Source organism: Scomber scombrus, chromosome 20 (assembly GCF_963691925.1).
Source record: "Scomber scombrus chromosome 20, fScoSco1.1, whole genome shotgun sequence".
In the NCBI taxonomy this organism is placed as follows: Eukaryota; Metazoa; Chordata; class Actinopteri; order Scombriformes; family Scombridae; genus Scomber; species Scomber scombrus.
The window spans coordinates 11854658-11868454 of record NC_084989.1 but is presented as its reverse complement, the minus strand read 5'-3'; the positions used below and the strand labels follow the sequence as shown (position 1 = coordinate 11868454).

The following is a 13797-nucleotide window of genomic DNA, read 5'->3' as shown; positions in this document are numbered from 1 at the left end:
TTATACTGGTTGATTTGACACCTGTCCATCTTTTTAAGCACAATTCTTCAATTCTCTATCTGAAAATGTACAACAAGTACAAAAGTGAATAATGATAAATTGCTAATTATTAGGAGGTAGGTAGGAGGTCAAACAGTCAACTGGTATGCAAAACAGTTGTTTTGGATTGATTTCGACAATTGACTGGCAGCTTAATCATCAATATCTTTGAATTTCAAAGTCTTTACATTTTCACACAGCATTTATAAACAAGTTACTGTAAATAATAGCCTATGTCAAATTCTTGAAAGAGGTGAAAACCAGAAAGCTCAGTATTATTGTATAATGCTCTATAACAAAGCCCCACTTCTTTTTGTTTGTTTGTTTGTTTATACGGGTTTTTACCGAATAAATGCCTGCATCTGTTTTTCTAAATTATTGTAAAGTTAGCCTAGTAGGCAGATTTTTTAATCAAGACAAAAGACAAATAGGTTCAGAGAATAGAAAACCATGTTTTTAATAATAAAAAATGTTCCCAATGACGACTCATCCTATAAATAATTAGTAGGCCTATATCATTTTTACTTTCCCCTTGGCGGATTTGTTTCCTAGGATGGTGAAGGCATGGCTCGCCCAACTCTGCCTCTGACTGGCTCATCCTGATACACTTACCCTGAATCTAACCAATAACACTCTTCATGCCTAAACATAACCAATACAAACAATGAAGGCAACGAGTACTAGCCAATCAGAGGCATAGTCGGGAGGGTCATGTCTTCGTCTTCCTTGGGAAAAAATAAATACCCTCCTGTTGATTTATTCAGAAAGATGTAAGCGGAAGTCATCGTTTGACTCTGACAAACTTGATGGTGTCGAGCGGCTCTGAGTTAGCAACAATGTAGATCCAGGAAGCCCTTTGGAGAGCATATTGTCTGTGTGTCCCTATCATGTAAGCTTATGGACATTAATTTATCGCGTCGTTTCTCTGCTGGGACCCATGTGTACTGCTGTCAACACTGCTGCCGATGAAATGGTCCTGTGGTTTCATCTGAGTCTAAATCTAGCGGTCAGAGCCAGGCTTCATCATTAAACTTTCAAAATGAGGATTTTCATTTCGTCTCTGCTGAAAAACACCAACCCCAAAATCGAGTATTACTCAAGGTTTTCACCGTCCCCGCTCTCCATCAAGCAGTTTTTGGATTTTGGTGAGTTTTTAGCTGTCATCTCTCTGTCAGTCCATGAAAACTGCTCAGTTTGGGTCCCCAAAACTGTCAGTAATGTTTTTATTGTCTGAAGACACAAATTCAAATGAAGCCAAATATGACCAACATGAAGCCAAATAAGATGATGTTTTTATATTTTTAACTGTTTTGTGTTAAACTATATCAATTTTCTCATGTCTGTTCTGACTACTTCTCACCTTCATGTGAGGTAACACATTGACTTTTGTTTTTGCTTTTAGGAGCATACATGCTTCCTTCTTCATGGGAAGTGTTTTAATCAAGTTATAAAAACAACAACAACAACAACAACATTTCGGTTAAAATAGCATGATACATGTTATTCAAACCTACGTTTCACCCGGTTTCACCCCTGCACACCTGCACCAAAATACTGTACTGTTCCTTTAAGTGACATCACTAAAAGGAAATGGTTTTAAAGGATAAAAGTACCAGAAAATACTGTGAAAGAAAACCAAAACTCTTAAAAATCTAACATGAAGTACCAACATGTTAGATTTGTAAGAGTTTTGGTTTTCTTTCACAATATTGTCTAGTACTTTTATCCTTTAAAACCTTTTATGTTATGCATAATATATCCAGCCCCTCACATAAGGGGAAAACAGTTTTTTAAAGAAATGTTCAAAATGTATCTGTATGAAACACGCCCCTTACATTTGGTCAAAGACACACCTTACCGGAAATGATGCTCTTCCTGCATTCACCTCTGTAGTGAAGTATGGATTGTTTCCATCCAGTTTTATTAATGAAAAAAACGAGAATGTGCTCAGTTTCAATGAGCATGAAGAGACTGACCTGTGCTCCAAAGAAACAATCTGTGGAACTCTTACAAGATTTGTACTCTAACATTAACCTTAACCTTAACCTAACTCGAACCTGAACCTGAACCTTAACTTCAACTTTAACCTTAAACCTAACCTTAACCACACTTGTGAGAGCTCATACCTACAACCCATTGCTTTGACCATAGAGAGAATTTCAGCCATATTACTTTGAATTTTTCCACCCTGTCACAGGCTTTGGTGTAAAATTAAATTGCAAAATATGTTTTATTGTAGGGTTAAACATTCTTCATGCTATGACAAATCTTACAATTCAATCTGAGCAGTTTCCATGGAAGGACCCTTTTAAGAAATTACCTTTGCATTGTATATTTGTCATTGTTTTTGTGTATTTTATAGTGTCACAGGCTAAAACTGAGTTTTTATTTCATGTATTTTACCCTAATTTCATCAGGAAGTCCTATAGAGATCAAAAACCTCTTTTAAAAAAGAGACCTGGCCGAGGTAACAGCCTTGCAAAATAAATTCTTGAGAAAAAACAACTAAATACCTCTCACACCACATTTTTTATGGTGCCCTTTAATTCATTAATGGATATAAATGCCTGTAATTTTAGATCTTATTGCAGATTATTCCATTTCTGTGCATGGTAGAAAAATGCAGTTTTCCTCTGATCTGTCAAAACCTAGGGATACACTTAAAAGCAACCAGTGGGAGGAGAATTGCTGGTGACTATCAGAGTTGAGACAGAGAAGGGTAAGCTGGAAGTTTAGCCAGTATCACTTCATAGATAAAAAAAATATACCAGTTCTGTGAATGGTCAATGACGTCCAAGCCACGTAAAGAATGCATTGGTGGGTGAGGCTCCGTTAGGATAGAGCAGGCCGCATGCATATAAAATATCAATTAATCACAGACAGGGAAGGTAACTTACACAAGTTTATTAATAGTAGAAGTCTGCTACAAGCTGCCATGAAACTGAATACTTTATTTTGATCAGCTGTGACATTTGAATTTGGTCTTTGCTTTCAGTGACACACCCGTAAGTGAACGAGCAGTGTGAGCTGGTGGCTCTGCATGACAGCTTTCTTTTTGTTTACCATGTGGACACGTGACAGCTGTTTTAATACATGCATGTATTTTCACCCTCACCTTCTGCAGTGGAGGATGAAATGAAACACCTCTGCTCTCTTAAATTAACAGTTTTTTTGTTAATTGCTCAACAAGGTTTACTCATCTTTGTGGGTTTATTACAGTCTTTTATGAGGCTATTTCAGGTTATGCATCATTCTAGTGTAGTATTACACAAGTGAAAGTGATATGACGGGTCTTTTAAGGCAAACAAATGCTTAAAATGGAACCCTTTGTGCATTGAAGTGTCAATAATCGTGCTCGACACTGACATGAGACTTGAAACGCAAGATGACATTTATTAATTGCGTGTTTCGTTGCCGCACTCAAAGCTTTTCTTAATCCATCTCTGATTAAACACAGTCATCTCCGTTACGTAATTTGTGCTCACAGCTGTGGATCAGCTGTGTGGATCAACACACTTGTTTGCATCGAGGAGACAGTCAGCAGAAACACTGTTCATGTTAAGACACCAGCAGGGCAGAGGGTATTGGGATGTTTCAAAAAGGGGGAACAAATGAGGCGTCATTCAAGGATTGTGAGCAGCTGACAAATTAGAGGATGTTTGTGTGTGTAATCCCTTAGCTGAGTCAGTGTTTGGAGGTTTCGCTGCCTCGTTTTGCAATTTTACGAGCCCCTGCCTTCCCCTGTATATTGCTGAATCAGGGGGAGCGGGGCTGAGATGATGTGACACTTCCTTTTCACCCTGCCAGTTCCTCTAGTTTTTAAGATACTAAAATAACAGCAAATCTTTTCTTCAGTGTAGGAGGGCAACAACACAATATTTGCACTAATTCCTGTTCTCAACAGGTTTCCTGTTACACAATCTCCAAATATTTGTTCTGTTTGAGGGTGCCTTTTTGGGTAGTTTTTTTTTTTTACCAGAAAGTATTTTTGCTGTGTGAAATGGTTTCCTTTAATAGTGTTTGTATGCTTTTGTGGTGCATGAGCACAGCATAAGAGGATGTGTAAGTTACATTTTGGTCAAGGAGTTAAGGATGCTTACACATAATCATTTTTTGAAAGATTCAGTTTTTCCTGTTCAGACCAAGAAACCATAAATCCCCCTAACCTCTCCATGACTTCTCCACTCAACCGGGTAACAAGATTTACCATTTCCTTGTATAGTTCAGCAAAGACTCTTCAAACGAATACAGTCTCAGCCAAGTTGCTAATAGGGTTTTAGGTATCATATCAAAGGCTGCACCTCCCAATCACACACTCAGCTGTGGCTTATAGGTTTACCTCCTCTACCAGCCTCTTTGGTAGGCATCTTATTCTCTTAAAGGTTGTTTTTATTTAGCAAATAATTGTAAGTATGTGAAAAATGTAACTTTTAAGGATTGAAGAAATGCAGCTTGTGTTTTAGGTTACTCATCAGTTTTGGAAGCACTTGTCTGAGAGACCTGTTGGTTACTTTAAGTGAAAGAGTCATCACGCGTTAATGTGTTAATGTTTCACATGACAACAGGAACACAAAACAAGCTTTTGAACTCGTGTATTTCGTTATCTGTGTGCAACTATGAATAGCAGCGGCAAGATAAAAACACTTCCCACTTTTCCATTCAGTATTCCCTCAAAGTGTAATTGAAGCTCCACACATTTCCAGTAACTTGGAGCAAACGACCATCATTTGTCTTTCAGGCAGGGAGAATGCGTGTGAGAAAACGTCGTACATGTTCCTGCGTAAGGAGCTGCCGGTACGACTTGCCAACACAATGAGAGAGGTCAACTTGCTACCTGATAACCTGCTCAGTCAGCCCTCTGTCCGACTGGTCCAGAAATGGTGAGACACCTCAGCCATAAATAAACTTTATATGCCGCCAGATGATAAGGTTTATAACAGTAGTAGTGTTAAGAAGAGTGTGTAAAACTTGCCCTTTGACCTATGTTTGCATTTCTTAGGTACATGCAGAGCTTTGTGGAGCTGCTGGATTACGAAAACAGAAAGCCAGAGGACCCTCACGCTCTGAATGAGTAAGCGATGAATCATTGAATTTAGCCCTCTATTAATGATTCATGCATGCAACTACAGTATACAGTAAGGACAGCTTTGTCAAACACCTAGCTGTTGTGCACTGGCTCTGTATCTATATGTTCCTCTTTCACTGCAGCTAATCTCCTTAATGGACATAGATCTCTGTTGACTGTACAGGTAATGATGTGTATTTATACAATAACAATGCCCGCTAGATAAACAAGCATGCATGGCTGATAAACAATAGCAGGAATTTAGATAAGGGACTTTGTTTTGAGTACCCGCTTCCGAAAAATTGTTCAGTTGACTTGAAATGAAAGTGACACTAAAATAAAGCTCGGTGCTCGTCCCAAATAAGATTTGCTTGGGGCCCCAAATTAGACCAAAAAAAAACAAAATTCGAAGGCATTAAAGATGTGGAGTCAAAAAAGTGTTTCTGATTAATTAAAATACTCTTTTCTGGATTTTAGATTTGGCCTTATTTTTTGTGAATGGCAGAAATAACCTCACTGACCAAATCAAAAGGACAGGTCAGTTATTTAAAGGTGTAAAGTGACAGAATTGGCCACCTGATCGGATCAAAATGCTAATGAGACAGTGGACTAAGTGGTAAATTACAAATGAGCTTCACAGATCAGAAAGTTACAAAATAACAGCTAAATAGTGCCACTGTGGTAGGAGTAAATCATAAAATGTTATAGAACCTACTAAACCAGCATTTTTTCTGCTTCTCAGCATCATTTATTCATTAATTGCATAATATTTTACAACAGAGTAATCCAGTAGAGACCTAATTTACTGATATGATATTTCAATATCGATCAAGCTTACCAGAATGTGCTATGAAGCCATATAGCAAGCTTTCACATACTGTAGTTCGTCTGATCAGTTGACATGAACAGCTGATGTTTTTCTGTCCAGCATCTGCAGCAGCAGCTGGCTGCTATGACAACATGGATGCAGCTTTCCAAATAGGCTTTATCTGGATAAACTGACCACATATTGATATCTACATGGTTACTTTATAGCCTGAAAGAATATTAGTAACAGTCCTACAGTGAAATTCAACAGCATTCAGTCCATGGATGTATAAAGAGAACTGGATACAGTGTTGGAGGTGAGACCCAGTTCATTCCTATGAGAGTTGCTCAGTGGTGAATGAAGCCAAAAAAGCCACTTCCTGAAAACATTGTGCACATCCTCTATGGGCTCAGTGCACCCAAGGATCATGCTCACTAGAGACTAGAGAGACTACCTTTAGGTTTAGCCCTCCAGCTAACTTGAATGGGAACAAAATGATTGAATCGTGCAGTTGTTGTAGACTCATTCTCATTATACATCCATGATTCAGCCTGGCACCACCATTACTCTGCAACGCCACTTCTTCCTCTCATGTTGGACTGAGGACAGACTAGACGCTAGAGTGACTCACTATTGCCTCTGAGGTACAAAGTGGTATTATGAGACAGTACAGGCCAAAGCTAGCTGGTTAACATACTAACATAAGTAGATATCTCTGCAACACAATACATGTAGGTTTTGACATAACATCAAACTTTTATTTCTTCACATTCGGTTGATAATTTAGCTAATTTAAGAATGTTTTAAAGTCAAATTCAGGTCAGTTTTGACACATTATATGTTTAAATGATTAGTCTGGTGTTATTCTATATTCTTACTGTGAACAAATCCCATTGAAAGACTTACACCAACCATGTGTTACCCTATCTCAATACTCTGTGACTTCCTAATGTTGTCTATGTCTCTTAGCCCCGCACTCTTTGCTTCCTACTGAAGAGAAGCATCTTTAAAGTTAATCACAAATGTAATAGTGTAATAATATAAGTATAATTTTACTTTTGGAAATGAGTCAGTCATTTCCTAAAACATCTGGGCACTGTAGTTTTAAGCTAACAAATAGGAGTCAATTGTGCATTTGCTGAGGACTTTTTTCAGTTGGGGATTGATACACATTTGGTGCTCAAGTGAGTATTTACTGCAGTATGAATACACATACAATACTTCTTACTAGGATCAATTCATTGTTTGTTTAGGACCTATAATGGTATTTGTTGACAGTTAGAAAAATGCAGAATATCGCCAGCTTTATCCTTTAGCAAGTCAGTTGATTTTGATATGTAATTTCCATCTTGTTTCAGCTTCTTGGAGCTCTTAATTGAGATCCGCAACCGTCACAACGATGTTGTTCCCACCATGGCTCAGGGGGTCATAGAGTACAAGGAGAGGTTTGGCTTTGACCCCTTCATCAGCAGCAACATCCAGTATTTCCTCGACCGCTTCTACACCAACCGCATCTCGTTCCGCATGCTCATCAATCAGCACAGTGAGCCTCAATAATCTAATTGCATCACAAGCATGCCATCTATCCTAGCAGCTGGTTGATTTTTTGTTAATGACTGACTTCTATCCACGTGTGTTTCTGCTCAGCTCTCCTGTTTGGTAATGACACCAACCCAGCTCATCCAAAACACATTGGCAGTATTGATCCCCACTGCAATGTGGCTGAAGTTGTCAGGGGTGAGTTAAAGGAGACAATACTGTCTGGAGTCTGAGAAACAGATAGTATTTGTATGTTTTATCAGTTGGAGTCCTTTGTTATCTATCGAATGTTTTTTTTCCCTTTGCTGCAAATATTTGCAGTTCTTATAGGAAAGTGAGTCAGCAGTTTTCTGTATCACACCAGCCACTCTCAGCAGTGACACAAATCAAACAAAACCAAGTTCATCTTTGCATGTTTACATAATCACAGTTTTTAAGGAACTCAGGCAGTGCATATACAAAGCTGCACTTACAGTGACCTGGTGAGGAAATGTAGCAGATTTTTCTACCCTGACTTGTTTTGTCTGTGCTTTCTTCCATCAGATGCCTACGACACGGCCAAGATGCTTTGCGAGAAGTACTATTTGGCTGCTCCTGAGCTCAAGATTGAAGAGTTCAACAGTAAGAGATGCAAAAGTCCATGTGTCCATGCATTTAAACATTCCTCTCTGTAATCTGTCCCACAGCTGTGGTGAAACAGTGTACTTATTCTCTTTAGAGCACAGCATGGGAGTCCAAATTTAGTCCTACAATGATTAAAATGTCTAGCAGCTCATTAACTTCAAAAGAAGCAGCTTTGTATATATGTGTGTGTGTGTGTGTGTTTTATCTTTTTATACCGTCTGTTTCCATGTCCTCCAGTGAAGGCCCCTAAAAAGCCCATCCAATCGGTGTATGTGCCATCTCATCTGTTCCACATGTTATTTGAGCTGTTCAAGGTGAGTGATGCAACATCTGTCACTGCTAACTTACTTGTCCAGCTATCTCAAATGTAATTAAACTGCAATGTGACCATAATTCTATAAGGACTCGTGCTGAGCTGAGTTAATTACCTCTGCGGGTGTTTGTAGAACTCTATGAGAGCCACTGTGGAGCTTCATGAGAACAGTAATGAGGGATTACCACCGGTGAAAGCAAAAGTCACTCTGGGTAAAGAGGATCTCTCCGTAAAGGTAAATCCGACACACACACACACACACACACACACACACACACACACACACACACACACACACACACACACACACAAAGGGTGTGATTTGTTGAGGGGGGGCTGGTGGGGATCCCCTCTCTGGTCTATATATTCCTGTCTCTGCTCAGTTATTTTCAACCCATGTAGGGACAAAAATATACCCCCCCCCATAGTGATGCTTCTTATGCTGCCTTGCTCTAGGCTTTATAAAATATCTAAAATAAAAAAAGGAAACTTAAAAAAAAATCTAAGTGAGAACATGAGAACAATCATTAGTGCAAACAACAATAAAATCAGGAATGGACTTTCACTGTCAGCACTTATACTTAGCATAAAAAGAAGACAGAAATTCATCATCAAAGCAGACTGTTCTTATTCTGACAAGACAAGTAAGCATGAACTGTAGCCTGTTTATTTTTTATGAGGACAGCATGTTGTGATTATCTTCTCTTCAATATTGAAGTTTGCTGCGTGCTGCGCACAGTGTTACAATCTGGCCTAGGGAAAACCCTGGCACAACATTAAAGATGACACTCCACACTTCCCAGCTCCCATGAACCTCTAGCAACAGAGGATTCCCCCCCGCACACACACACACTTCAAAGCATGTAAGAGAACCTACAGTGGCCACGAAACTCAATACAAACTCAAAACACCCACTCTAGAGCCACTACTGTAGAATCATGGACCCACTCTCTATGCAGATATAAAGGGCTCAGACTAAGATAACATAAACACAAAAAATCATATTTTTAGGTGATTATACACTCATTTAAACATACTTAGGAATATATAGTCCATTCCACTAGATGTCACTAAATCTTACACACTGCACCTTTAAAACTGCCAGCTCACTCATACACTCACATTCATTCAATTAGCTGAGATCAGCTGCAGCCCATCACACTCAGATACCACAGCTGGTGGCCCACCAGAGAAAGGGGTGAGAGAGATCGATAAATACGTGCACAGAATTATAGCACAAACGTTAAATCACTCAGAAAATGCTCAGATGACCTTGAGGTCGTAACAATAGAGCTGATTTAAACCGTGACTTGCAAGAATGACATTAAGTGTATTGGTACGTCTGGCCAAGTGGCATCATCCGCTGTAATGAAAGGAGCATTGAGGGATTTAACTCTTGCATGTTAAATTAGCGTTAACATTTAGTTTTCTTGTATATGATTACATCTATTGAGTGTCCGCATGAGGAAAGGATAAGGCATGAATTTGACATCACACTGTTGAGAGTGAAAATATAACACTGCTTGATGAAATGCATTGTAAAAATGGATTAAAATATATCCTCCAAATGCAGTGGTCAAGTTCAAGTCCATACTTTAACTATTGTATATAAATGTTACTGTAACAGCTGCAAGAAATAGCTTAATTGGCTGCATGCTCTCTATTAAATGAACAAATTCAACATTTATAAAATACCCTTCCCCCTTCACAAATCACACTCTCCACACAAAAACACACTACGTTCTTATACGAACATTTTGTGGTGTTTGAACTTGTTCTTTAACTTGTTCTGCCTGGCTCTCTATCGTCATCTTTCCCACGCCTTTCCTCCAGATCAGTGACAGAGGAGGAGGAGTTCCTCTGAGGAAAATAGACCGTCTGTTTAACTACATGTACTCCACTGCTCCTACACCAAGCCTGGAGCCAGGCGCTGTCCCACTGGTACACACACACACACACACAAACACACATGAAAATCAAATCAGTATTGACCCTGAAGATCATTTCAACAACTTTTTTAGCCTTCACATTTGATATATAAGACATGGCATCCGGGTAATGAAATTCTCCCCCTCTCCTCCGTCATCCAGGCTGGTTTTGGCTATGGTTTACCAATTTCTAGGCTCTATGCCCGATACTTCCAGGGGGACCTGAAGCTCTATTCTATGGAGGGTGTGGGCACGGATGCCGTCATCTATCTGAAGGTGAAGTGTGAAGCATGTTATTATAATACTTGGCTTGCTCAGAGTTTAAAGGAATAGTTTAACATTAGGAAACTATTTCCCACTTTCAGATGAGAAGATCAATACATACATTACGTAGAAAGTGGTATTAATGTTCTCATCTTACTTTCAGCCTGAGTGTGAATAAACGTGTTTAACAACTATTCCTATTAATAACTGTGTTTACATTGGCTCTTGTGTTTTTGTTCCTCCATCTAAAGGCCCTATCAAGCGAGTCCTTCGAACGCCTGCCAGTCTTCAACAAGTCAGCGTGGCGGCATTACAAGACCAGCCCCGAGGCAGACGATTGGAGCAACCCCAGCAAAGAGCCGCGTGATGCCAGCAAGTCCAAATACAAAGCCAACAGATAACTCGCTAGTCCGGCCCGCTAGCCTGGCCCTTGTCTGGGAGCCTAAATGTCCGCACTCTGCCTGGAGCATGTTCGATGAAATGTTGCCCTTGGGTAGAAACCTTTGGTTTAGGATCAGACTCGTTTTAACATTCCAGTGGTTGAACCTTTGGATAAGTTGGATAACCTTGACGTATATCTGTACCCAATGGCAATTACCTTCATCATGCTAGCTTTCATTGTTGTGGCATTACCACTTGTTCTCCTAAAACAGACATTAAAATGAACCTCTTCGAAATTATAGATCCCCATTCCCTAACCCCACTTCATATCTGGCCATTTAGCCAAATGACTCCCATGAATCTTTACTAACGTGGACTCCATTTTCTCCTCTTATCTAACTATTTTTTCAAGCTAAATTCATTGCATCACGGTTATCTCTCCCGCCGTCACAGTTTAGCTTGTCCTGGGTTTGCTGACTCGTCCACGGCTCCCTGTGGCTGAATAAGCCTCGCACTGCTGATTGAGTGTCTTTCTCATCATCAGTGAAGGCTTGTATTCTGTTTCTCCCTCTCACACACAAGCAGAATCGGGGGGGGGGGGGGGGGGGGGGGGGGGGGGGGGGGTGAGTTTCAGTGCAACTGGGGAGAAGAGGAGGTTTAATTTCCTTCCTTTGGGAGACACTTTTGACTGAACGCACAAGTAGGCCAGTGTGTCATTGGCATAGTAAAGACTTGTTTTTGTTGCACTCTATTTAAACTTTGGGAGGGGGGGATCATCTAGTTTGCTGCAATGTAAAAGAGAGGAAATTATAGCTTTGTTTGGAAAATAACAGGAAGCAATGCATCAGAAATAACTTTATTTTGAAAAATATAGAAGTCAGGATTTAAATTTTATGTCAGTGAGAGAAAGCCTCACTTCTGAATATGTATATTTAATGTTTTAAAAAGTCTGCCTTGAAGGCTCCATTGGAATAATAAGATCCTTTATAAAGGGAAAATGTTAAAAAGGAAGTTTTTTTGTTAATCTTTTAGTACAAACATCCACCTTCAGCAATTCTAACCCTCATCAGGCCGTTCTGCTTGCAAGCCGCAACTCGACTCAAAAGTTAACCAAGCTCTGCAGCATATTTGAGCAAACACTAAAGACCAAAGGAGTGTCTTCAGGACGCTCATGTAACGCCACCATGCCAGCTTTGGCATGTAGCATCTACTGCACCAGCATCATGTATTGTACGAGCCCTCAGAGAGGGATTTGGACCTGTTGCATCTAATGAGGACTGTGAAAGCAGGATTACATCAGCACACTTTCTTCTTTCCATACGTCAACCTGCAAACAGCATAGACTGGCCACAGTGGACACAGAGCATGCTCAGATGTCGCTTGGACTCCTAACATTGCTGTACCCTGTCAGCCTCGCGTCTTGCTTCTAGTATTATTAATCTTAACAGTCTTCTGAATGAGTTTGAACAAAGCTTGTGTATTTTAACAATGTGCTATTGTTTTATAATCATAAGTTGAAACAACAAAATTAGAGGATGCAGCTAAAATGCAAAAGAAATGAATAGCAGACATGTTGTTATTGATTTTATCCAGGAACAAAGGCACCAGGAACTACTTTTTCAGCATTGTATACTGTTTTCTTCTGTTTATTTTTTGACATTGGAACAGGATTACTTTTTATGATCTTTTGATAATTTTTCTGATTACTTTTAAAAGTCTGTGGACCAGCCACTTCATGTTTATTTCTTTATACTATAGGAAACCAAGCAGCTTATAAAAAATGGAGTGTTTGGAGAAGCCAGCAGGATAAAACGTGGTCTCGGTACTGAAAATAGCGTCAAATCATCAGATTTTTGTCACAATAATCATATTCAGGAACTGAATTAGCGCACTTTACTAACAGTACACATATATTTTTCCTTCAAATAATAGTTTATACTATCATTTAAGACCTCTATTAAGTATTTCTGTATTAATAGAAGATAGAGTGTTTGAAATGAGTGAAATAGACCAAATCTTAATGAAACATTGCCCAAACCTGGACCCAGAGGTTAGAGCTTTCCACATCGGCTAGACAACAGGGAATTTCAGATGAAGTGACTTCCTTTTCTCATCTCCTTCAGAGCTCCATCTGACGTGAAAAGAAAAGGCGCGTAAATGAAGACACTTGAGAGACGCTTCACTATGGAAATATTCCTCATCCTGTAGGTCCTCAGCTTTTAGCCACACTGTAAGATTCCATCACTGCCAATGCCTTCGTAACCTGCCAGTCTAACTGAGTGACTCTCAGTGGCACCCCTGCTGTAAATGAAGTGCTGTATTGTAGAGACAACTGTCCTCATTTAAAAGCCTTGGTTCATCGTGTGTGATTTAGAGGCCCGAGGATCTTCCACCTTCAGTTGTTGTCAACCTCTACTGTTAAAGACTGTCTGTGTACCTATGGTGTGTATATAACTACGAATAACGTATTTGCTGTATACTGTATGCAGCCAGTGTGGAGTGATCGCTCTGTTTCCCCTCCTAGTGTACCTCCAGCTTTAAAAAAAAAAAACAAACAAAAAAAAACATTTGTATGCATGAGCTCCTCACTGTGGAGGCAGTCGTGCAAAGATATGCAATTAATGCGACATCAAGAGGCACCAAAAGAGTGCTAGAGCAGTCCAACAATGTGATTCAGCATGAGATCAAATTACAGTATCTTTTGTCAAAATTGACAATAAAGGAAATTGCTGTTGTGTGTGATCTGTCTTGAATGTTTGTTTTTTGTTTTCTGTCCAGTGATAAAAAGTAAAAATGAGCAATTATTGATATTTAATTCACATTCAGTTACACGTTT

General features: G+C 39.4%; 1 protein-coding gene across 3 annotated transcripts; it reads left to right on the top strand.

Moving 5' to 3' along the window:
- The first annotated feature begins 584 nt into the window (after positions 1-584).
- pdk3a (pyruvate dehydrogenase kinase, isozyme 3a) lies at positions 585-13703 on the top strand. 3 transcript variants are annotated; one of them, XM_062441243.1, is made up of 12 exons: positions 585-1184; positions 4778-4919; positions 5039-5110; positions 7271-7455; positions 7560-7649; positions 7995-8074; positions 8306-8389; positions 8522-8623; positions 10222-10329; positions 10479-10592; positions 10832-10952; positions 13085-13703. In XM_062441243.1, exons 1-12 carry the CDS (start codon positions 1079-1081, stop codon positions 13099-13101), a joined length of 1221 nt encoding a protein of 406 aa, XP_062297227.1. In that variant the 5' UTR covers positions 585-1078; the 3' UTR covers positions 13102-13703. The 3 variants fall into 3 exon arrangements, with proteins under 3 accessions (XP_062297227.1, XP_062297224.1, XP_062297226.1); XM_062441240.1 differs by having other exon boundaries at positions 586-1184; positions 10832-13703; XM_062441242.1 differs by having other exon boundaries at positions 588-1184; positions 7995-8072; positions 8313-8389; positions 10832-13703.
- Positions 13704-13797: the final 94 nt, after the last annotated feature.